Source organism: Heloderma suspectum, chromosome 2 (genome assembly GCF_057233095.1).
Source record: "Heloderma suspectum isolate Gila_16-S chromosome 2, 16-S_ref, whole genome shotgun sequence".
Classification (NCBI taxonomy): Eukaryota; Metazoa; Chordata; class Lepidosauria; order Squamata; family Helodermatidae; genus Heloderma; species Heloderma suspectum.
Window position 1 is genome coordinate 85,674,411 of NC_139459.1, and position 23,758 is coordinate 85,698,168.

General features: G+C 40.8%; 1 protein-coding gene across 1 annotated transcript in view; it reads left to right on the forward strand.

Moving 5' to 3' along the window:
- Window positions 1-23,758, forward strand: part of ROR2 (ROR family WNT receptor 2) — a 178,148-nt gene that overhangs the window by 117,701 nt on the left and 36,689 nt on the right. Inside the window, exons 2-4 of the mRNA XM_084834028.1 lie at window positions 11,762-11,839; window positions 17,545-17,832; window positions 19,671-19,701. Of these exons, the coding sequence (XP_084690154.1) occupies window positions 11,762-11,839; window positions 17,545-17,832; window positions 19,671-19,701 (397 nt within the window). The remainder of the gene's footprint in view (window positions 1-11,761; window positions 11,840-17,544; window positions 17,833-19,670; window positions 19,702-23,758) is intronic.

Here is a 23,758-nt window from a genome sequence, read left to right on the forward strand (position 1 = left end):
TCGCACGTACCTGGGAGAAAGCGAGATTGAAATCAGTGGACTGACTTCTGAGTAGACAGGAATAGGATGTTCGCAAAATGGCTTTTTTTGTCAAAAGCCCTATTTGGGTGTTGTACTTAGAGTGGGGCGACGTCAAATAGTGTTGCCCATGACACTGCACACACAGAATAACTCCTCCTCTTGGTGTCCACATGTGCAGTGCAAAGGGAGAGGGCCTTCAATGGGTTCCATGGGACCTAGAACCCTGTGCTGTCAGTGTTCCAGGTCACGTGGAAGCCTTTGCATGTGTGCAGGTGCATGGGCAAAGCCCCTCTCCCTGCAGATGTTCACGTGGTCCTTGCGGGCATCGGGGGGAGGGTCTACGTAATGCAAGTGACAGTGGGAGCACGTCTGCTTGGTGTGGCCCTGCTCATGTGTTGAGCTCACTGGTAAGCAGAATGCCCTAATGGAGCTACAACTGTATGTGGCCAGACATTTTTTAGAGGACGGAATGGCTAGCAAAGTTGACTTTAAAAAGTTGACATTGCTTAGGTTCAAAATTCCTGCACCGGTTCACATTGTCAGCCAAGTCTAGGTGACGTCATCTGATGCCAGTCTTCATGATCTTCGTGCTGCAGAATTGCGTTGACTCCGAATTCAGCATGAGAAGAATGTAACAGTCCCCCCCTGCCTCTCCCCGGTGATGATTCAAAAATACATTGGCATTGAAATCATTAGCTTTGCTTATTTAAGGAAGCAAAATGCCTGTACATGTATATGTTTATCCTATAGTTTAAACAGGAAGTCTTCAGACTTGCCCATTTGGCCCCGCTGTTTTTATTTCAAACAGGAACGGTAAGTAGCTGAGACAGTGGAGGTCCTATCTTTGCATCACTATGAAAGGGATGTGCTAACTGTAGCAGTAACGGCCTCTTTGTAGGCATTTCAACACCCTTTGCCGTTTTGATGTCTGTTGCCAGGAGCTGCAGATGTTGGGGGTGGGGAGGGAGAATTCCCGTGAAAGGCTATGATTCAGCAACCTAAGCAGCTTGCCTTTCGCAGCCAAAGTAATTAGATTGGCAGCTGAATTAAAAACCTACAGTGGCTCTTTTGTTTGAGGGGCTATAGACGTTGGTAACCGACAGTAGGCCAACGAGAGTACAGCCCAGGAAATAATAGAGAGTCGGATCACATTAATTTGAAAGACAAGTTCATTTTTATCATGTGTTCCACACGTACACTTGTGGCACAATCATTTCTAATGCTGTGAATGAATAATCTTTTGGGAGGTAAACTGAAATGGAAGCCATGTTGAGGCGGGTATGCAAACATGAGTGAAGGGCTTGGAGCTGCGGGCACTGACCCTGCCCCCTGCATACTCATGCCTGCCTGGCCCCTCTGGCCCTGATGGAAAGTCTGAGGAGGGGCTAATGTCTGCTTGAATGAGATCAGGGTCCCTGATAAAGCAGGGTCCATGATTGTGCAGCAAGTAGAGTCCCACTTCAGAGCTCTCTGCTCAACATGGGGCGGTTGAGGACTCAGGGGGTTGAGCTGGACATGGGGGCAGGGCTAGTATGGATGGCTCTATGCCCTGACTCCCGTTTGTGTACCCTGTTCAGAAGGGTTAGAGTCTCTTCCGTTTGTCCAACACTATCGCTGTTTTCGAGTATTTGCATCTGGACACCCATCTTTGTTGAGACACAGTTGGGTTGCATCGTTTCTTCATTTTCTCCCCTCTCTCATTTTTTCTGCCCGTATATACTCCTGGAGCAATACTTTAAGGAAATAACCTAAATGTACATGTATAATATCAGATAATAAATGAAGTCAACCCTAAAGTTAATATCGTCCCAGCAACTTTTATTTTCACTTTATAAATCTCATGAGATCATGTTTTGCTGGCAATTTGAACAGTCTTCTGAGAGAGGGATATTATTCCTGTTACCACTCATTAGCCTTGCATAATCTTTCGAGAAGTGGACATTAATAGTATCGAGAAATGGACATTAATTGCTCCTGCTGCTATTAATGAGTGTGATTTGAAAGAACTGTTTGAAAATTATTATGCAGAACAGAAGCATACCCACCTAAAATATGTCTTCTTGAATCACTGTTTTTTTAATTGTCATCGGAACTTTGTATGTCCACATTATGGAGTCTACTGTAAAATGATGTATTTCCTATTTAGAGATTGCATGTACACACTGAATTATATTTCCATTGATGTTTTCAGATGCTTGTGGTTACCCACTCATTTGTTTTTTGTGTTGGCGATTATACCATGATACCTGTAAGCATATATAGGATCCTCTCCAAGTCAGGGCCCACAATTTTTGCCTGACCTTGGTAGCCAAGCCAAACATTGTGGTAGGCAGGATCTTGCACCTCTGGACAAGGTCAGAGACAATCCTGTCTCCCTCCTTGCTCCATGTTCGAAGCTGGAGAGGGTGACGCAGGCTTGCCAGTTTGGCTCTGCACTAGCAACACGCTCCAGGATCCCGGCAATGCAGCAGTGAACAATCCCCTTGCCACCCATTCCAGCTTCAGAGGTGAAGAGGGTGGTGGAGGCTTTTTGGTTTTGTCCTGTGCTGGCAGGGTGCCCTGGAAGCTGCAGCAGTGCAGCAGCCAAACAGCCCCCAATCTTCTTCTCAAACTGAGGAGTCAGGGGAGATTTGCCACACAAATGCAGGAATATGCCTGCCCCACCCTGCAGTTCCAAGGTTTTTTGGGAGGGGGCAGATGGCACATGTGCCATGGTGAGCAAAAATATGGGCCCATGTTTCCCGGGTATTGTGATGGCAGGTACTGCTGTTTCTCCATTTTACTGATGATAAAAGTATGCTAGGGAGTTCACACTCTGGACAGCCCAAAATCTGAGAACTTCATGATAGTGCCAGGTTAGGCCACAAGTAGTCCTAGTGAGAATGAAGATGAGTTGCTATACTGATGCATATGCCCCAAAACAGCAGCAGCAGCAACAAAGAAAGTAAACGGCTAGAACCATCTCCCTACAATCTAGTTTTGAACATGAAATAAAGCTATAAAGTAAAAAGATTGTGTGTGTGTTTTCATAAAGGAGTGTTCAAAGATTCGATTCCCAACCCCACCCTGCAGCCTTCTGTGGTACGATCTATAAATAACGAGTGAAGCACATAGCTTGCCTGTAGGGGAGCGGCCATCAGATTTATTGGGGGATATTTATTTATTTATTTATTTCATTTCTAGACTGCCCATTAGCTGAAGCTTTCTGGGCTGTTTACAAGACAAAGCTGAAAGCCATAAAATACAATTATATAGTAAAATATAACATAAAACCCCAAGTTTAAAACAGAATAAAACCTATGTAGCAACCAAAATAAAAGCCAGCAGCAGTGCAAAGATCTACCAAAATTTATAACTGAAGGGCTGAAAAGCCTGAGAAAATAAAAAGGTCTTTACCTGGCATCGAAAAGACTGTGCATTGTAGTATATGAGAATTTTCTGTTCCTAGGGCTCTGTGATATCGCTCCTGAATTGTTTGTCTTCTGAATTAAAATGCTCCAATCTTTTGCGTTTTTCTTTGTATGAAAGATGCTTTACCCTTAAACAACCCTTAACATTTTAATTGCCCTTTTACATACCATCTCCGGCTCTGTGTTGTCCTTTTTCAATATGAGATAACCAGTTCTTCATAAATTGATATTATTGCATAATGCTAAAATATATTTTGATATAATCTAGACCTTATAAAATATTAATAATAATGCACTGTTCCTTGCTGTTCAATTTTCGATCACTTTCCCTACTAATTTCCAACACTAGCAGTGCCATCCATGCATGTTTACAGAGAAATTAGTCCCATTGTATATAAAATCAGGATACCAGGCTGGGCTTGGTAACTTAATCCCATTCATTTCAATGAGTCTACTCTAAGTAATACTTTAGGTGGATTCTACCCTTTGTGTTTGCAACTCATTCAGACTCTTGTCAATCAGGGGCAATATCCAATGTTAGTCCAATGTAGAGTAGACCCACTGAAATGAGTCGCATTTATTTCAGTGAATCTACGTAAGACTAGTATTGGATAAGTGCCAATCTGCTCTGATAACCAAATTAGATTGTAATAGGTACAACTTGTCATTTCACTATATGTCCAGGCAAATTTATAGGGAGTTGGCTGTCTGTGTTTAACTACAAATTGTTTAGTTGATTAAGGTGAATCACCAATACTGTGAATGGAACAAATAGGACATGTAAAATAAGTAGAGGCTGTGTAGCCAAATCATGCGTGCCCAGGCATCAGGTTGTTTGAATTCACTCCCAGCACACCATTTCACAGAAAGCTGTATGTGAGAACGCATAGTACTTGAGCATCAGTATGGCAATGTGGTAGCAGTAGCAGTGGGGAACGTTTTCAAACCAGCTTCCTTAAATGGACCTGCCCTGTGCTATCCTCCCTTGCCCTAACCAGCTGCAGGATTTTCTTTGAAAAGCAAAAATTAGGCACCCAAGCTGGGAACACCTGCTCTTAAGCTGTTGGTATCATTGCCCAAAGTGATGATGTGACCTTAAAAGTCCTTTCGAGAAGCTGCATCAGTATGCCACTTCCTAGATTTGGGGGCTCCTTTGCTGTGTTATTGCCACTGTAATTGTTTGAGTGACTACTCTGCCATTGGATTTGTATCTAATAGTTGGGTGGGGGGTTGCAGATTTTACTATTTATTGTTTTTGTTTGTGGTTTTAATATTTTAAGGCGCTTCAAGGTTGGTCCAGAAAAGCAGAATATAAATGGATGAAATGAAAAGATAGAAATGTGAAAAGAGGTGGTATGGCAGAAAGACTGCATGAATGGGATGGATCAGGCATAAAGGTATTCTGACCACAGTCGTCTGGTTTAGTTCCAACCCTACATGCCAGCAGTAAGAATATTATTGGCAATGCCCCCCTCCTCCAAGGTGCCTGTTGCAGGAACCATTGAAGTTTCTTCTCCATACAAGAAAAATATGAAATTCCATATTAGTGTAATACCTTTATTAGGCTAACCAAAGATTCCCCCCGAAGTGCAAGCTTTCGAGATCTTTGGATTCCTTCATGTGGCAAGATGTTTTTTTTTAAAAGCGGGCTTGGGGTGGGGGGAAATAGGGGAGAGAAAAAATTGACTGGATGGTGAAGTCACCATGTCTGCATGTTCAGAGTCCCAAGTTGAAGTGGGGGTGTGCAGACATTCAAATTAGGTTGTGCAGGTCATGTGATGGTTACAGGTTAGACCTGGACTGCCCCTAGGAATTCTGGGAGCAAGAAAGGAAGAAATGTTGGGTTTGGGGAATATAACAGGCAGCTATTACTTAGAAATGTTTCGAACCTGAATGAAGCATAGAGGCTCCTTTTACCAGCAGGTCACAGAGAGGAACAAGGCAAGCTTTACCCTAACTCAGTCTGGAGGCTGTAGTGATGAAACATACCTGCCATATCAAATTTGGCTATCAGTTCAGTTTAACTGCTTAGCACCCAAAGGTCATTAGTTCACTGCACATACCTGTCTGTGTGTAGATTTTTATGACCAGTGTATAAATCAGCCAATGAAGAGGGAGAGCGATGTTATCCCACAATACTCTCTTTCAGATAAGGGTCTGAAAAGGAAATTATCAGCAGGTTGTGTTTGGGGTCCTTTGTGCGTTTATTATATTGATCATTTAGGTCTGAGGAATCCTTGTTTTGTGTCAGATTTTCAAAGGTTATTGAGCTGCTGGTTATCAGGTTCCACAGTAGCTGTGGTCATTTGTGCAGCTGGACAGTATGAATATATATTTTTCATGGTAGCATATCAGTCAATTGATAGCATTCGTAATTATTTGAAAATGGAGTATCATGGCTTTGCTTCATATATTGGTAAGAGAGATTATATAACTCATTCACATGCTTTAAAATACCAACCTGAAATTTAAATGTGTTGGGAAGAATGAACCTGTATGAGTTGGATATGTGTCTATAAGAATGAGCAGTGGTCATGTTTGTGTTTGGCTGCAGGAATAACTTCAGCAAGGAGGAGCTTTGGGCCTTTTGCCATAATTTATTGGACTTGTGAGATGACATTGTTCATTCAATTCTGTTTGTGTGTACATCCCAATTTGGAAGTCATTGGGCAGTACACATAAGAGAGCGCTGACCTGCCTCCTTCCAGAAATGGGAGTTTCCATTAATTTCTGGGCTTTCCCTAGGAAGCGCTAATTTTCCCTTGTGTAAAAATGGGTCCGACTTGCATAATGGAATCCCCTGGCTGCAGAAGGGAATTGGTGGAGGCGTAAGCCCTGAGAGATTCGGCCCTGAATGTCAGTGACCAAGGCCATGTTTGGATGATTGTATCTCGAGCTGTGGTTTTAGGTTCTGGCTTATTCTGAATCTGATACTGTAGTTTCCCAGTTTGGATGAAATTTTAGTTGTTGTTTAGTTGGAGACTTCCATATCTAATTGCTGTGTGCTGCAAAGGGAGGGGAGAAGGGCTGTATGTATAGGCAACAGGGGTATACATATCTTGGCTTATTCAGCCAATATAATGATAAACCAAACCATGTCCAGGACTCTGGATATAATTAATATTTATATATTCTACTCTATTACATATTTCCTCCGAAGAGAGGAAAATCTGATACTGTTTGTCTTCATATGGGCCAGTATTAAACTATTTGCTTTTCTTCTGTATCACAAATGTAAGATTTCATGACCAAAGAACTTTTGACTGGTAGACTACTGGGCACTGTTTTTGCATACACTAAATCAGGAAACTGCACAGTTCCATGGTTGTGGTAGCAGTGTTGATTACTTCTTGTTATGGGGAGTTGAAAATGTGGAATGTTGGATCTTAGCAAGGCTTTGGTTGGGGATAATTCCCTACATGGAAATGTATCAGTTGTAAGCTGGGGTGTACGAGTTGCAATGATTCACCTCTGGCAGAAGAAAATCAGTTAACAGAGTAATCCTATACATGTCTACTCAGAAGTAAGCCCCATTGAGCTCAATTGGGCTTACTCCCAGGTAAGTGTATATGGGATTGCAGCCTAGGACTGTTTGTTTGAAAAACCTTGTGAAGAGTGGTATAACTCGGGCTAGACCCCAGGGCTGAAACCCAGGGTCCCACAGTGCAGGGAGCATCCAAAGAACCATTGAGAGAGCAGCAGGTGATGGGGCAGTGGCAGACCCGGTATCAGCGCCTAGGCCAGCTGGGAACTGTGGTAGTTGTAAGATGGTAAAATCAACCACAGAGTCTGAATTATAAGAAACAGACTTTACTTAGCAGTGGGCTGCTATGCAACTATATGCAGTTCAGTGTCAGCATGTGTAAAGTCATGCACATTGGAGCAAAAAAAATCCTAACTTCAAGTATAACCTGATGGGACCTGAACTAGCCATGACCAACCAAGAAAGAGATCTTGGGGTTGTGGTAGACAGCTCAATGAAAATGTCAGCCTAGTGTGTGGCTGCTGTAAAGAAGAAAAGAAAAGGCAAACTCCATGTTAGGCATAATTAGAAGAGGAATTGAGACTAAAACTGCCAGATCATACTGCCCCTATACAAATCTATGGTGCAGCCACACTTGGAATACTGTGTAAAGCTGTGGTCACCACACCTAAAAATGGATATTGTAGAGCTGGAAGAAGTACAGAAAGGGGCAACTAAAATGATCAAGGGGCTGGAGCATCTTCCCTATGAGAGAAGGTTACAACAGCTGGGATTGTTTAGCTTGGAGAAAAGGAGGGTAAGGGGAGACACCAGTTGCTGGGGCACATGGGTGGGAGGGTGCTCTTGCACTTGTGTCCTGCATGTGGGTTTCTGGTTGGCCACTGTGTAAACAGAATGCTGGACTAGATGGACCCTTGGTCTGATCCAGCATGGCTCTTCTTACGTTCTTATATACAAAACTGAAAATAATCTGATACTTAGCTTCCTTTCCCTGCTGATCTCACCCAGAACTTATTCCTTCCATACAACCATTTCTAAATCACTTTAGTTCCTAATCACATAACTGGCATGCCGGGGCCCATGAGGGCTAACACCGCTCGCCACCATTTCCTTTGTTTGTATTTTTAAACACTTTAGAGTTAAGGGGGTAGCCGATTGGGCACGTACATGGTTATAGATGCTCATTTTATTAGTGTTTACTTTAAACATATTTTATCCTTTTCTACAACAAAATGCTGCTTTTTGCCAAGTAAATGAATTTAGCATCAGGACAGCAGAAGCAAACTTCCTTTTATTCTTGTTGTCATGATAGTGCTATGATTTAAATGAGTTCGCATGCAAAACGGCGCATGCTTTTCTTTCTTTTTCTATCAAGGTTGGCAAACAGGTTTATGTTTCTTGCTCTAACGTATCAGGAATGTAGAACTGGCTGTGAATCATGGAATGGCAAGGAAAGAAAAAAGAGAAATAATAGTTACGTGCTTCACAATGGAAGTAATACACATGGCCATCTAAAGCTGTCTCTCTCCCCCCACCCCACCCCGCTTCCCCAAGATCACGAAGTCCAGGATCTAAAATTACCTAGCTGTACCACTGCTTGTGAAAGGAGTACTAGCCAACAATGGGACGAAATGGGTGCTTGGGTAGTTTCTGAAGCTTCTTTAAGAACTTTAAAAGTTGACACTGTTATTATGAAAGGAAATCAGTTTTCATTGAGCCAGATTGCTTATTGGCAATTTTGTAGAGACATGTAGAGTGATAAAGCTGTGACGCATGGCATGTAGAGGAGTCTGGTGTTTTATTGAATTCAAATTTAGAAAATGTCTAGCCCAAACTTAAAAGATACAATTATTTATGGAGAATTTTCCAGATTAGAGTACCTTTTTTAAAAAAAATGTAAATTTTAAAGGAAAAAAATTGAAATGACATGTCTGTTTCGGATGTATAATTTACATAATGCAAAGAGGATCTTTCAAATTAAACATAGCTTATTCATATAGATTTTTGCTGTTTTGTACTTTCTGTGGCTTGTAATTATCCACTGATATGGCACATCTGGAGGTAGATGTTTTTGCCAGAAACAAGCATACCGAGCACAAGAAAGAATTGCACAAAGCTATTATTAAAGAATTTTTAAATGAGCAAATGCTTTTGTCTCTTTCCATCTTGATTTGAGGGATTTAGAAATCAGTTAGGAATGCAGCAGGGTGGGTGCTGGGTAATGAAACAGCCCCCCACCCTGGGGTCCAGTCATCTATTGACTTGCCTTGTTTGTCTGTCTCAGGCATTTCAGTAAACAACTAAAGAATTTGAAAACACATGGAAGGAAGTTGAATTTTCTCTAAGCAACAAACATTTTAGTGTCTCATTATTTAGCGTATGTGTGGTTTTCTTTTAAACAAACCCAACGAACTGAAGATTATATTTAGGAGTTATGGTTTGGGTGTGTAGTGTAATGGTTCCCGGATATTAGAAGTATCCAGGATCATTTTCTAAATGATACTTTCGCCTGGCCAGTAAATTCTGTACAACTGAAGGACCCTTTTGCCAGTGTGCTTTCAAGAACACCGTATCAATTCTGTTGCATGTTCCCACCCTATGTTCCACTGCAACTTCTAGCATGGCCCAGTGCTCAAATAACGGGTAGTAGGAGTAGCTACAAGATATTTTTCCTTGTTCCTTCTCCTCATTCCCTTCTTTAGTAGGAGTAAAATAATAAGGCTCATGACAAGTGTAATGTAGCTTCTAAAACTAGTAAAGGTGCATTTCGTCCCTATCCAGATTATGATCTCATGACATAAGCAGCTCTTGGAGCTTACCTTTGTGCAATCCCAAATGCATTCCATCCCAAGAATGTTTTGGGGTCTTGGTGATGAAAAGTACAAAGAGGTTACAATCCACTGTTAGGCTGTAGAAAGATTTTAGAACTGGGGAGTTGCAAAACGTTTTCCCTTGGTATTTTATTCTTTGACTTTGAACATGGTGCAAGGTTTCTTCCCAAACCGGTGAAGATGGGAAAACAAGGCATAAGGAAGCATTTCTTCCATACCCATGCTCTCTACAAGTCAAAGTATATATGCGCACCAAACAGTTCCATTGCACACATGTTTTTGATGGTTCAGTTCAAAACGTCTCATTTCAAGGCCCTTTTCTAGGAGAAACCCATCCCCCCATGAAACTTGTGTCTGCCTATCACTTTTGTTCTGACTCCAGGACAATGTGGCTCCCCTTCCTTTTGGAAGTGAGGACAAAGGAAACTTCAGACTTACTGGGATGGAAAGAGGATTTTAACAGGCAAGGAAATGGGCGAGGAAAGAGTGCTACTTTACAAGTAGAAATTGCAGGAGTAATCTGCGGACCTAGGAGAATAGTCATGTAAATAGCCATTAGTATTTACATGCAGTAGGTGGGAAAATGAGACTGTACCACTTCAAACTACAGGTATAAATACAAAACTATATAGAGGAGAAAGGTTCTAGCTTATTCCTTTGCTGATGTGCCAGTTTTCTATTTTGCAATGAGTTGTAACCCTAGGAGAATATTTAAAAAGATGTGTTCCCCTGCCTAAAATGGGGCAGTCCATTCTTTCCCCTCATGCTACTTACTGTGTGTATAGACCAAGTTTTAGTCATCAAAATGTTTTGCAAGTGTCATATGAAAGAATCATAGATTTTAAAAGCCTTGTTGTCCGATTCCCTTCATATGAAGCAGTGTCATCCATTAAACATCTCTGCAGTATCCAGAGATACTGGTAAAATTACCTTCCAGGTTTCTAGCCAGGTGATCACACTGACTGAGCTCTGTGGGACCTTAGCCACCATCTTGGAGAGTTTTAAAGGGGGATTATGCAAATTCATGGATGATAAGGCTATCAGTGCCTACTAGTCATGACAGCTATATATTGCCTGCAATATGCCTCTCAGTGCTAGTTGTTGGGGAACATAAGTGGGAGGGTGCTATTGGTCTCAAGGCCTGCGTGTGGGCTTGCCATAGGTATCTGGTTGGCCACCGTGGGAGCAGAATGGTGAATTAGATAGGCCTTTGCTCTGATCCAGCACATCACTTCTTGTGTTCTTATGTGTATTTCTACAAAACTAAGGATTGAATTTTATTAATGTATTTTCCATAGCATTGGTGGAAATCAGTCAAAGGATGTCCCAGGAGCGGGGGGTGGGGGGTACTTTAAAGACAATGAATGAGGTGTGTGCTCTCTGTACAAAAGTATAATCTGAAGAAAATTAAATGCTTATTTCATGGTGGTAATGTAAATTGTAAAAGGAATAGTTCTTAAAACACACTTCAGCTTTTACCATTTCAGTTTAGTTGCTCTTGTGTGGGATGGGGTGACTAGTAAAAAAAAGAGAGCTTATGCTCTGATTCTCCAATGAGACAATGACCTGGTTCACATGATCACTGCTGCCTGCCATTACTTGTTTAAACTATGGTGAGTCGCGGTGAATGCCAGGTGTTTTTTGAATATTCAGACCAAGGCTTCTCTTGTCATCTGAACCCAGGTGGCGGCAGTTGTACAAGGACTAAACAACCATCCCATAACCTTAGACCCCGCTTCCCAAGTTCGGATGACACGACAAGCTGTGGCCATGGCTTGAATATTCATAATGGCTGCCCACATGCGCCAGCATGTGCCGCAGCCCACTGGGGGTTAAAGAAGTCACAGTGGGCTGTTCGATCATGCAGACCAGCCCACTGGAAGTTTGAATATAAATTTTTGTAGCTTCGCAAATCTGCAAGTCAAAATAACATATTTGTAAGGGAGGAAAAAGGCAAATGGAACATCTGAGCTAGATTAATGTTAAATAGCTTGTATTTTGTTGTTGTTGTTTAGGTGAATTGGAGATACCGGATTCTGATGATCCTTTAGGCCAAATGGATGGACATGACAGACCAGTTCCAACACACAAAGGTAATCATAAGAATTTCTTATTCTACTACTAGCTTTATCAAAATGTGGCAGCTAAAGGTTTTATTTTTATGACTTTTTAATTTTATTATCAACATGCAAATTGTTTCCTTATATAAAACTATGACCTACATTTCAAATGCAAAAGGTTTAATAATGATATACAATGTCTCCAGAAGTCCCCAAGATTCATCTTGGGTTATTAGTCAGTCAGTGTTTGCTGTTGCCATGGTTGCTTTTTCTGCCCATTTCCTCTGTGCAGAGGACTAGTGGAAGGTTCTGTCTTTTAAAAAGACACAAAGTTAAGCAAAGCATAGCTCCTTTCCCTAAGTCCTCTTGTATGTATAGAGTGCATGGGAGGGGGGAGTGTCACAGTACTGTTTTAGTACTGCTTTCACTCCTAAAAATGTCCCAGTTAAGCTCCGACATAAGATACTACTTTTCACGCAACTAGGAATGTTTTTTACAAAAAGACAGTAAGACAGAGGGAGCCCTAGTGTGACTCCAGATTCCCTTGCCAAAATTCCATCAAGGTTTCCTGCTTTTGCTGATTTTTCCATGGCGTTTGCGATTGACCAGCCTCACGGTCTCCAGAAAGTTGGCATCTTTGGTTAAAGTGCAGCAGCTGTGTTTTGTGGTTCAAGAAAAGTATTCCTTCCCCAACCAATCCACCTAAAATTAGTTGTCAAACCTCCTGACCTTTGGGTCAATTTAATGCAGAGGTAGCACTGTGATTTTCCCAAGCCACCCTTCAAGAAATGAGCCGGGTAAGGTCGAACATCCTTTTATATACAGCTTTTTGTACTGATGAGCCCATTAGCGAAAACCCCCACGTCCCATTTCTGTTTTCTGGAAGTGAATTCTACCTAAATGTCTTGAATAGCATTAGACATGAAGGAATGAAGTGATCAATGAAGAAATGTTTCCAGCTAGTAACACTACTCTAAAATTGTGTTTAATTTACTCTGCTGTGAATTAAGTTTAATTTACTAGAAAGGTATGCTAATGTCTGTGTACTTATCTTTAAATATCCGAGAGTTGCATCACTGAACCTTACGTTCCTGACACTACTATTAACATGCATTCTGCTTTCTTGTGTATCTCAGAACACGGTTCTTTAGAACAACCTTTTGATTACCTTAGGCCTTTTTCATTACAAGCTATTTCTTAGCACAGACTGCAATTTGGAACGTTGTGCTGTGGAACATTCTAATAATTGGACTTGGCTGTACACCAGCGTTCATGCTTTCTGGCAGCATAACACATACTGTCTGAATCAACCTGTCAGGCATCTGAACTCTGTATGGAGTAATATGCAGTATGGCTAAAGTAATGAAGTATGAGCATATTCTTAATTTAGATGAGTATTTATGTGTTAACTTTGGTTCTGTTGGTCTTATTTTGGAGCTACTGTATTTTATTAGCAGATTTGTTTGCTTCCACTGAAGAACTGTTATTGAAATGCAATCCACATGTTGAATTTGGGACAGCTAGATTAGGTACACATTTGGGTCCCTGCTGTGGTTTATGGTACTCAGTGGGTTTTATTTCCTACTATCTCTTAAGTAAGTCATTAAACATGTAAACAGTCTGTACATACCAGCATACTGCGTCAAGTTTTTATTAATAGCAGCAACAACAACAAACCAAAAAACTGAAGACAAATGCAACTGACTGTGAAAGTAAGTTTCATGTGGGGTGCCTTGGAAGAATCACTGACTAGATATAATTGACCTATTAGAGGTTTTAGGAGAATAAAGAAGGATGAGAACTGTTACATGTAATGAGAGAGCATGCAAATATAATCATGAAATGACCTGTGAACACTGAGACTTTGGAAGTGTCTGTAGAGGAGCCCTGAAAAACATGGGCCCACCAAACTGAATGCAATCCACCTATCTAAGCACGTTAGGCCCCCACCCTTTTGCAGGCCCAGACAGGCTATTGAGCCCCCTTAGCTGCATACACAGGTGATGGACTACATTTGGCTCGCTGAATTGCATGTTATCTAGAGTCAACAGACATTTGTGTAACTTGAATGCAGTCTTGTCTTAACTAGCATGATAAAACGTCATCATGCAATATACAGTTCATTTAAAACAGCAACAGCAACAACTTTGCTCTGAATATCTCGACCCAATGAAAACCCTTGAATGATTTGAGAATTTGTGCAATTAGTGTGCGATTACTGGTTGTGTCAATGCTTCCCTCCTCCTTTTGGGGTCTTTAACTTTTGCCACTAGCCTAAGCTGGCCCTTACACTTACCAAACATATGTGACTTTTTGCTTTCAGCCACTGTTGGGAATCTTGCTGGGTAAGGGGAGACCATAATAATATGACAGTTGCCATATACTAATATAAAGAGGGTTCACCTGAAAAATATCAGCTAGGTTTGAAATAAGCACAAGAGTGAACTATTAGAGGTTTAAACCTTTATTACAAAGACTATCTTGATATGTTCTCCTGTGCTACAAAAGTGGAATGTTATCCTAGGACTCAGTTTGGTCAGAGACTTGTAAAGTGAATCCAAGCATCTGATTAATTTAATGGCTTGGATCCAACAACTGCATGACTAGTTTTACATGCCCAAGGGAGAAAGAAACGGCTGCCCTGCTCCTATGCCACATGGCAAATCTCTTGAAACTGAAGGAAGTTTCAAAAGCAATTTGTGATGTAGAAAGCAGGGGAAGGGGGTGATGCTTGACATAGAGAAAAGACCAAGACCAAGGTTCTATTGGGCTCATCCAAGCCCTGGGATACTTCTAGAGTTGCTCTTTAGATCCGAGCCAATGAAAGCAACTATAACATTTCATTATCAAAATGAGATCTGATGTAATACAATTCTAAGGCAGGCGGCATACATAAATTTCTTGCTACCAGGCTCAGTTCTGTCCCAAACTGATTTACCCCCAAACAACTGTATAGACAATTTTCAATAATATTTAACTAATATTATTGCAAATTTTAGTATTAACTGTAGTAATTACAGTTTTAAAGAAGCAATTCAATATTCTACCCAGTGCCTTTGTCAATATCTATAAAATCTGAAGTAGCTCTGTGACAGGACAGCCAGCCATTGTTAAATAGTCTTGGTTTTTTGGCATCCATTTGAGGTAACCCATAATTGTAGACCTTCCAAAACAGAGCAACAATTTAACCGGTTCTATTCCTCAAAAACTTTTGCTTCTTTAATGTCTGTAGTGTTAATGGACAGTTGCCTTTTATAGAATACAGTACACCACAAATACCATGCAAATTCCCCTCTGATGAAATGGTTTGGGTTAGTACAAACCGGTGCTTAGATTTGAGTGCTTTGCATTAAAAATATGTATGTGGCACCCTGTCTTGTTCTACACTTATTCTGTAAAAAAAAAAGTGTGGCATTTGGATCTATTAAAATAATATCTTGTTGAACAATATATCATACTGTAAAAGTAGACTTTTCTAACTCAAACCAGATTTATTAGTAGGTTGTTACAATTGCAAACATAATAGCAAATATTTGTAAAGCCCTCATAAATTAGTTTTAGCTTAAGAGTGTCATTGGAGTTGTAAATGTCATCTATTACAACTGTTGCTTTAGCTTTGGGAGTCAGTTATTCAGACGGAAAATACGTCTTCTGAAATGCTTGGTATATCGCCCATTAATCTTTTGTGGCTTTGTTTCAAATGCAGTGGACATCAGCAAGGTTTCTCTTACATCAGTGTCTTTGGGCAGAACTGAATGTGACATTAATTGCATGACAGCAATGAATGTGTACTTACAAAATGTAAATAGTCGCTACAGGGAGGCCAGAGCAGGACTGGGGTGAGGAAATGGAGAGTTCCACCTCAGGGCTAAGAGCAGCTCCGTTGGGGATGTGAGCAGTGGGGCAGTGGGATCATCTGGAGTACGGCATGAGGGCATGGGTTAACCTGCTGTGGTCTCTGTCCTGCTCGGAGGTGGTGGTGGTGGGGTGGCTGCATTTGCATTTACATTTTTAAAAAATGCTGCGACTTGCTCTCGGGCACTTAACTTCATGTTTAGTTTGGCTCTCCATAGTCCATCCGAAGATCAAGTACACTGCACAAAAAATTCCATTTGCAGAACACATCTGCATTTGACCATGAGCAAGACTGAATTTTCAGTCGTTTATTCTCATTGGTGATGCATATTATGACTAATTATACTGATATGGTTTAACATTATGCAATCAGATACTTCTGACTTTACTCAACATAACTGTCTGGCACAGGACTAATGCCTTCATTCCACCATAGACTCAGTGGATAAAGCAGATTTCTCCACCTTTGAACTGCATTGCATACCATGGGAATGTTTGGCACATGGTTCAGACTGGGCTGCTCTTAAACTTCCCTTCTACAGCTTAAGCGTAATACAAAACTGGGAAGCTAACTGTTGCTAGTCCCTTACTTACTTGTTTCCCTTTTGCTCTTGTGCGTTATTACTTGCACTGTGATTTACATAAGCATATATACCTATTTTTCCGCTTGATTTTGGTTTTTAAAAATCCTTCCTTTTTTTTAAAAAAAAATGTGTGGCGTGCATTTGTCACAGTCCTGCTTCTTGCCTGCTTATGCATCACCAGGAAACAGCCCAACAAGTCAGCATAATCCAAGATGTGTACAAATGGAGGATAAAGAAAAAGCAGACCACATTTTAGAAAAGGAGAGGAGCAGATAACAATAGGCAAAAGCAAGCCAAAACTCCAGGAGAACAAAGTTATATTACCTGCAATTCAGGCTCAAGCTTTGCCAAGATCTGAAATAGAAGATCTCATAACTGCTACAAAAACACTTGAGAATAATTAGTTATTGTTGCTGCATTACAAATGTAGACGTGATAGCGATCCAGGAGTGGGAGGAACTTCTTGCCCTAAAAAAGATGACAAAACCCAGGACCTCCTCTGGTATATAGACAAGCAGAATCCACAAAATTGAATTAAACAGTTGCAGTTATCCTATGCGTACAACTACATATTTTATAAGGCAAGTTTTTCCTGCAGACACAGGCCAGTTGTCACCATACCCATAAATTCTGGTTGCATTAAGGACTGCATCTGCTGTTGGAGAGCCTGTGACTCTCACCTACAGTTTGGAGAGCTGGAATTAATGTACTAGTCACAAAGCTGGCTGCAAGGCAAAGGTTTTAGCACACCATCAGGCTAATTGCATTGGGGGGAGGGGGGTTAATTTGATGTTAATTTGGAAATTATTTGGCATTTGGGATCCTGGGCCATTGCAGAACTATATGACTACTTAAAATGTACCATGCTTTGGATCTAACTGTTTCTTGCTTTCTTTGATGCTTTTAACAAGTAACAGAATAAACTAGGTAAACAAGATTTTTCTGTTGAGGAATGTTTTGAACCTGATAATTTTAAGCTGCAACAACCAGATTTCCTATTAGCACAACATTGTCATAAACCATTAAAGTGAGGCATGAGGAATTCTGATCAAGTGAAAAATCAAATTAAAATAAATCTCAAGAAAATGTTGGCACACAACTAATTCCTAGAGAAGCACAGAATTACTTGAGGGTCAAAACTGTTGTCAGTCCATTGCTCAGAGAATTATGTATCTGCACAAAGTATGTTTCATAAAAAACAAACCAGAAATTCTTCTTAAAGCTGTTCATAAATAAATGTCCTTAGGCAGTTGCTTATCCCAGCTCAGCTTTGATCTCTCCTGACCTTCACCTTTTCAGGTTACTTTTTGACCTTTTTGGAACCAGTCAACAATATCACCATAGTCCAGGGCCAGACAGCAATTCTCCACTGTAAAGTAGCAGGAAATCCATCCCCTAATGTCAAATGGTTAAAAAACGATGCACCCGTGGTTCAAGAACCAAAAAGGATCATCATAAGGAAAACAGACTATGGCTCACGATTAAGAATCCAAGATCTTGACACCACCGACACTGGTTATTATCAATGTGTGGCCACAAATGGGATGAAGACAATAACTGCAACAGGAGTTCTATTTGTAAGACTGGGTGAGTCACTTTCTTTTAAAATGTGGCTTTTATAACTAGGTTTATTGCTTTATAGACTAGCTCCTAGTTTTCACAATCGCCAAATGAGAAATTAATTCACTGGTGTTTTTCTTTTTCCTTTTCGAAAATAAATTGCAACATGAAAGAAAATCAATAAAGGCATTGCCTGAGGCTTCCTCCTCAGCACAAAACGTCTGGGTTGAACCTGATACCATTTACTAGTAATAAAAGAAAGTAGATACAGATGGAATGGTCTGTAAATATGAAGTTCAGAGAACAGCACAAATGTGAAATGAGCTTTAGTGTAAGGTACAGAAAGGCAAACTTTACATTTCACAGTACTGCTTGAACTCTTTGTGTTCTCGCTGCCCAGAAGAATAGGTAGCAGCTCTCCATCTGGTATTCATAGCTTTGGCCCCAATCTTTCTAAGATCATACATGATGTCTGTGGCAGCTGGAAGCTGACTACCTGCTAAAAAATCAAGGCACATAGTTCTTTCTAGGATGTGTAACTCATTTTGGGACAGGACTGGGTAGCATAAGGCCTATGGACCACATGCAGACATAAAAGCGTCTTTGATGCTCTTTCATCAAAGAGGAAGGGGAAATGTGGTGGGGACGGGATGTAACTCAGTGATAGAGCACATATTGTGCATGCAGAAGGTTCCAGGTTCAATCCCTGACATCTCCCATTAACAGGATCAGGTAGCAGATGATAGGAAAGACCTCTCTGAAGGACGTTGACAGCTGTCAGTCAGAATCCTTAGAATTCCACCTTTCATTTCTATAGCCACCCTGATTACAGAAATATATATGTGATGTGATGGTGAAGTAACAAAATGATCACAAAGAAATATGCAAGGAGATATCCTCCATTATTTGTTGTACACTTGGAAAGACCGGTTTAGTCTGTGTTTTTCAAGGCTGGTTTAGAGTGTGTGTGTGGCAGGGAGGGCGCAGGTGGGAACAATTTTCAGAATAAGAATATGTATAGAATAAATCTAATGTTTTAGCCAACAGTAGTTTGGCATACATTATGGTGATACGGTGATGATCTGGCTCATGAGACATTTACAAAGTGACCTTCAGCAATGAACAATGCAGTTATCTTTCGTTTAGGAGCACTATGTATTGCATGCTTTGATCCAGAGCTCTGTGAGTATGGAGCTCCCCTATGTGCAGGCTTCATTTCAATGGACAGAAATTATCTACATTTGCAAAGGAAAGCACAATACAAATTGGGTCTTCCCATTCAAATTAATAGAGAAGTTCATGTAGATAAAAAGAAAAATCCATGTGTACACTCAACCTCTAGCACTGTATGTATGTTTTGATCAAAGTGATAAGCTAAATGCTGGGTCTTATGATGGGTAACTGACTAGTTTTGAAGTCTTTGATGTAATGGTACTAAACCTGAAGGATTTTGTGCATTCTATACATATCTTATTTTATTATAATGAATAATACTGCTGTTTGTTTAAGTAATTCATTAAATTACAGGACTTTAGTATCTTATCTGTGTTTGCAGCAAGGATCTTTAAAAACCCTGTTGGATTCATTTTAATAGGATTTTGCAAGAGACCGGTCATTATGAAGTAAGATAACATTGCGCATTGAAGAGTGAGAGAAGTTTTCTCATACTTACAGAAATCTGTTTAAATATTTACTTCAGCAGACACAAGACATTGCTCTGTGCTTCTGAAAACAACAGTATGTAATGATGGTGCATGAAACATACACTTTTTGTTTGACACTGAGGAAGAAATGGTGGTTAAAAATTGTACGCTTGTTTTCCAAGTGCTAAAGCTGCTAATTATATTTTGTTTATATATTTACAGGTCCAACACACAGCCCGAATCATAATTTTCAGTAAGTATTACTTGAGACTCACTTTTGGGGTATCTAAAGATTTTGATGCAAAAGATGGATAATACAACCATTAAATACTGCCTAAAATCACCTCATCCCTTTACTAAACTACAGTTGGATTAGAAACTTTTGGAACATGAGGAAATCTTCTCAAACAAGTAGAGCATTGTTTGGTTTCTATTTTTGGTTTCTATTTGACGAAATTGTCTTGCTTTGTTTCTGCATGCAGGTTTAATATGTTGGAAGAGCAATACAGCACAATGTTGCAATAGCATTTGTGTGGCAACCATTTCTGAGCACCTGCTCTTAGTAGAGAACAGGCATATGTTATTGTAGTTTTATGTTTTACCCAATTTATTCTACTGTAACTCAGAAAGCTTACTTCAATGATATTCTGGAGGAGAAGATTTTGAATTATGATTGTAATATAAATCACAAGTTTATATTTCATGATAACCTTTTTGGGGGCTATAATCCAGTATTGGCCATAATTTTATTTGAAATTTACACTGGCTGGAAATGTTTGTCTTTCTCTTATCAAGATGTGTCTGAATATCTTTTACATTCTTTTGTATCCTTTACACAATTTGCTTGTATAAAGTCTTGGAGGGTAGTATCATATAGTTGATGAGGAGATAAAGCTGAGCATATTTGGAAAGTACATGCATAATATTGTCGGATTGGCCTGAAGGACGGCCAGAACAATTAGTCAATGGTTCAAATATGATATTTTTATGAAAAGGTTTCACGTGTTCAGGGCTAAATGGGGCAGAAATGTATAGGAGAATATATGTTTGTTTGGAGAGAGGACACATTCTACCAAAACAATGACTATAAAAGGCAGTTGAATTGTCCAGCCTTTGACTCAGGAAGGGTTCACATGATCTGTTTTCTGCTCAGGATTCTACTCCTAAGTATAAAGCACACATTCATACCATCAATTACTGCCAGCTCCAAGGTGTATTAGAGTAACTGGAACCATCCAGTTTTACTCTGGAAAAAGTTCAGGAGGTCTGGACTTTCCATCTGACCAGTACCCATCCCAGAATTCATTCTGGCCTCTGGACATCCTGTTTCGGTTGCACATTTACGAGGCTACAAGAGCACATGATAGTGATGCATTTCTGCCCCCACAAAAGCAACCTCTGTCAAATTGATGTTGTTGTGATAAATAAAAGAATTTGCCACTGATGCTCTGCACAGGCTTTAGTGCATGCAGAACATGATGTAATTATTCCATGTCACTTTAAGAGGCCTCAATGCATATGGGGCAAGGCAAACAGTACCTCTAAGGACTTCTAGACAAAAACCTTGGGATTCTAATAAATTCCTGTTCCATTACAAAGCAGTTCTGCCATGGGATGAACTGGAAATTTGCTGCTGAATTCCCCTTGCCCCTTCTTTGAAATTCAGGAGCAACCTTAATCCTATATAGTAGGGGTGCAAAAAGCAGTTTCTGGCAATCCTCCCTCCCCAAACTCCTAGCATCTGCTGCCGCCCCAGAAAAAGTAAAAGGGGTAAGTCCCATTGCAAAGCTTTACTTCCCAGTGTCTTCCTCCTTCCGGGCCTTCTCGGAACAGGGCTTCTATGGCAGGGATGTGCGAATGTCACTGTTTCATTTCGTGGCATCCACGGTGGGGGGAAGGCACTCCGTCCCTCCCCCCGAAATCCTCACTGGCCAGCTCCGTGGCGACTCCACAGAGCCACCAGCCGGGGCCACCCACAGCGACATCCAGCTGCTGCTGGGCAGCGCAGGGACGCAAATGGCGGCCGCCATAGCCACCTCCATTTGCGTCCCTGCCTTTTGCTGTGATAGCGTAGTGGCTGCCATTTGCGTCCCTGCCTTTTGCTGTGATAGGCTATGTAAATACTTACGTAGCCTATCACGGCAAAGGGCAAGGACGCAAACGGCGGCCGCTATGTCATTCGCGTCCCCACCTTTTGCTGTGATAGGCTACGTAAATACTTACGTAGCCTATCACGGCAAAGGGCAAGGACGCAAACGGCGGCTGCTACACCATTCACTTCTCCGCCTTTTGCCGTGATAGGCTACGTAAGTATGTACGTAGCCTATCACGGCCTCTGCAGGGATGCAAATGGCGTCCCTGCATTAGCTGTGATAGGCTACGTAAATACTTATGTAGCCTATCACGGCATTTGTGGGCCCCAAATCCTGATCAAGCTGCTAGCATTAGGGGTTGGGTGGGTTAGAGGGTCTTTTAAGATCCAGATCAGGACTCCTGCACCTACGCTAGAGTAAAATCGAAAAGGAGAAAAGGAGACATAGCTGGTAGACACACATTTCAAATAACGCCTTGTTTTGGCCCTGAGCGTAGACGCTCTTTGTGAGTACGTCTGTACCGTGGAGAACTCTTTCTCATGAATGTCAACTTAGAGGGGAAGCAGTGTATGGGTCTAACCCATGTGGCCCTAACCCCCCCCCCCCATTGTGAACATCTAATGTGTGATTGGTCAGGTGTCAATTTTGCTACTACCACTTATGGCTTCTCAACATGTGTATACCCAGAAAAAAAAAAGAAAACTGCCCACAAGAAGATATCCACTGAAGTACATTCCCACCACCACCACCCACTCCAGTGTTTACCTCTGTAGAGAAAATGTTGTTTTGTTGTTTTATTTAACTCGCTTTTCAGGCAAGGTTGGCTTCCAAAGCATCTAACAATAACCAAGAAGGTACAATGTATTAGAGTTATGTAGAGATGCTTTTGGCATCTTGTAGTTCTGGCAGCTGATGCCATTCTCCAGGTTCTAGGCTCACCTTTCAAGAGAGAGAGGGCAGGAGAAGCTCTGTAGACTGGGGCTGACTGATGGTAAAGATGCCAAGATCATATGTGAACCAGGAGTAGATGTGATTCAAAATTTGCAAAGAAGACTAGAATTAAGGAAGAATTAGAGATAGAGCATGTGCTTTGCATCAGAAGGTCCCAGATTTGATCCCCGGCATCTCCAGGTAGGGCTAGGAAAAAATCCAGACTGCAACCCTGGAGAGTCACAGCTGCCAGTCAGTGTCATCAATACCGGATTAGATGGACCCAGGGTCCGACTCAGTAAATGGCAGCTTCCTGTGTTCCTGTTTTTTATATTCATTAGTCTCAAAGGCAGAAGGTACGAACTTTTTGGCACCTAGTAGTGTTAAGTGTGCTTCACTGAAAACAAGCTTAAGACACAGTATCACGCTAAGCAAACAGGTTTTTACTGCCAATGAATAGAATAGTTTAATACATTGGTATTATAAAAGTTTCCTTATTTTGCTAATAAGCTGATTGTTTGTGATTATAGTAAAGATAACAAAATGCAGTTCTCTAGAGTTTAAACAGGTGTATAATGACAATCTAAATAGATTACCCACTGTTGTATAAATCAATTTACAGTGCAAGCCTCTACATATCTTTTCAGAAGTAAGCCTTATTGAGTTCCATGGGAATTACTCCCAGGGGGTGGGAGACTTGTGCCCTTCCAGATGTTTTGGGCCCCAACTCCCATGAGTCTTAGTCAGCATAGCCAATACTGAGGAAAGATGGGAATTGTAGGCCAAGATATCTGGAGGCCCACAAGACTCCTGGTCTATAAGATTGTAGCCTTCGTCTTTAAGAGTAATCAAACTGATCAAACACGACAAGCCACATTTTATTATTTACAAGTGCCTTTTAAAATCTCCATTTGATTTCTGTTGACTGTAAGGATGGATAAACATCAAATGTTCTTTCTCTGAAAATCTTATAGTTGATGATAATAATTTGTTAGAGAACATGATTCAAGAATTATTCTAAAACAATCTCAGTCCCTCATCTAAAATGTATTGCCATGGTTGTGAGTTCCAATTTGCCACAAGTAAACCAAGATAAAATAAAGGACTGAGAGTAGAAACTCATTAGGAGGTGGCTCTTCAGGGTGAAGAACAAAAGATCAGTAGTTGTGTGTATATGTGTGTGTTTATGTGTATTTGTGAAATACCATACACAACTGATATGCTGGTGCTTTTTCTTGTATTGGCATAGGGTCAGCTCAGAACATATTGCTTTGGATCCTAAGTTGC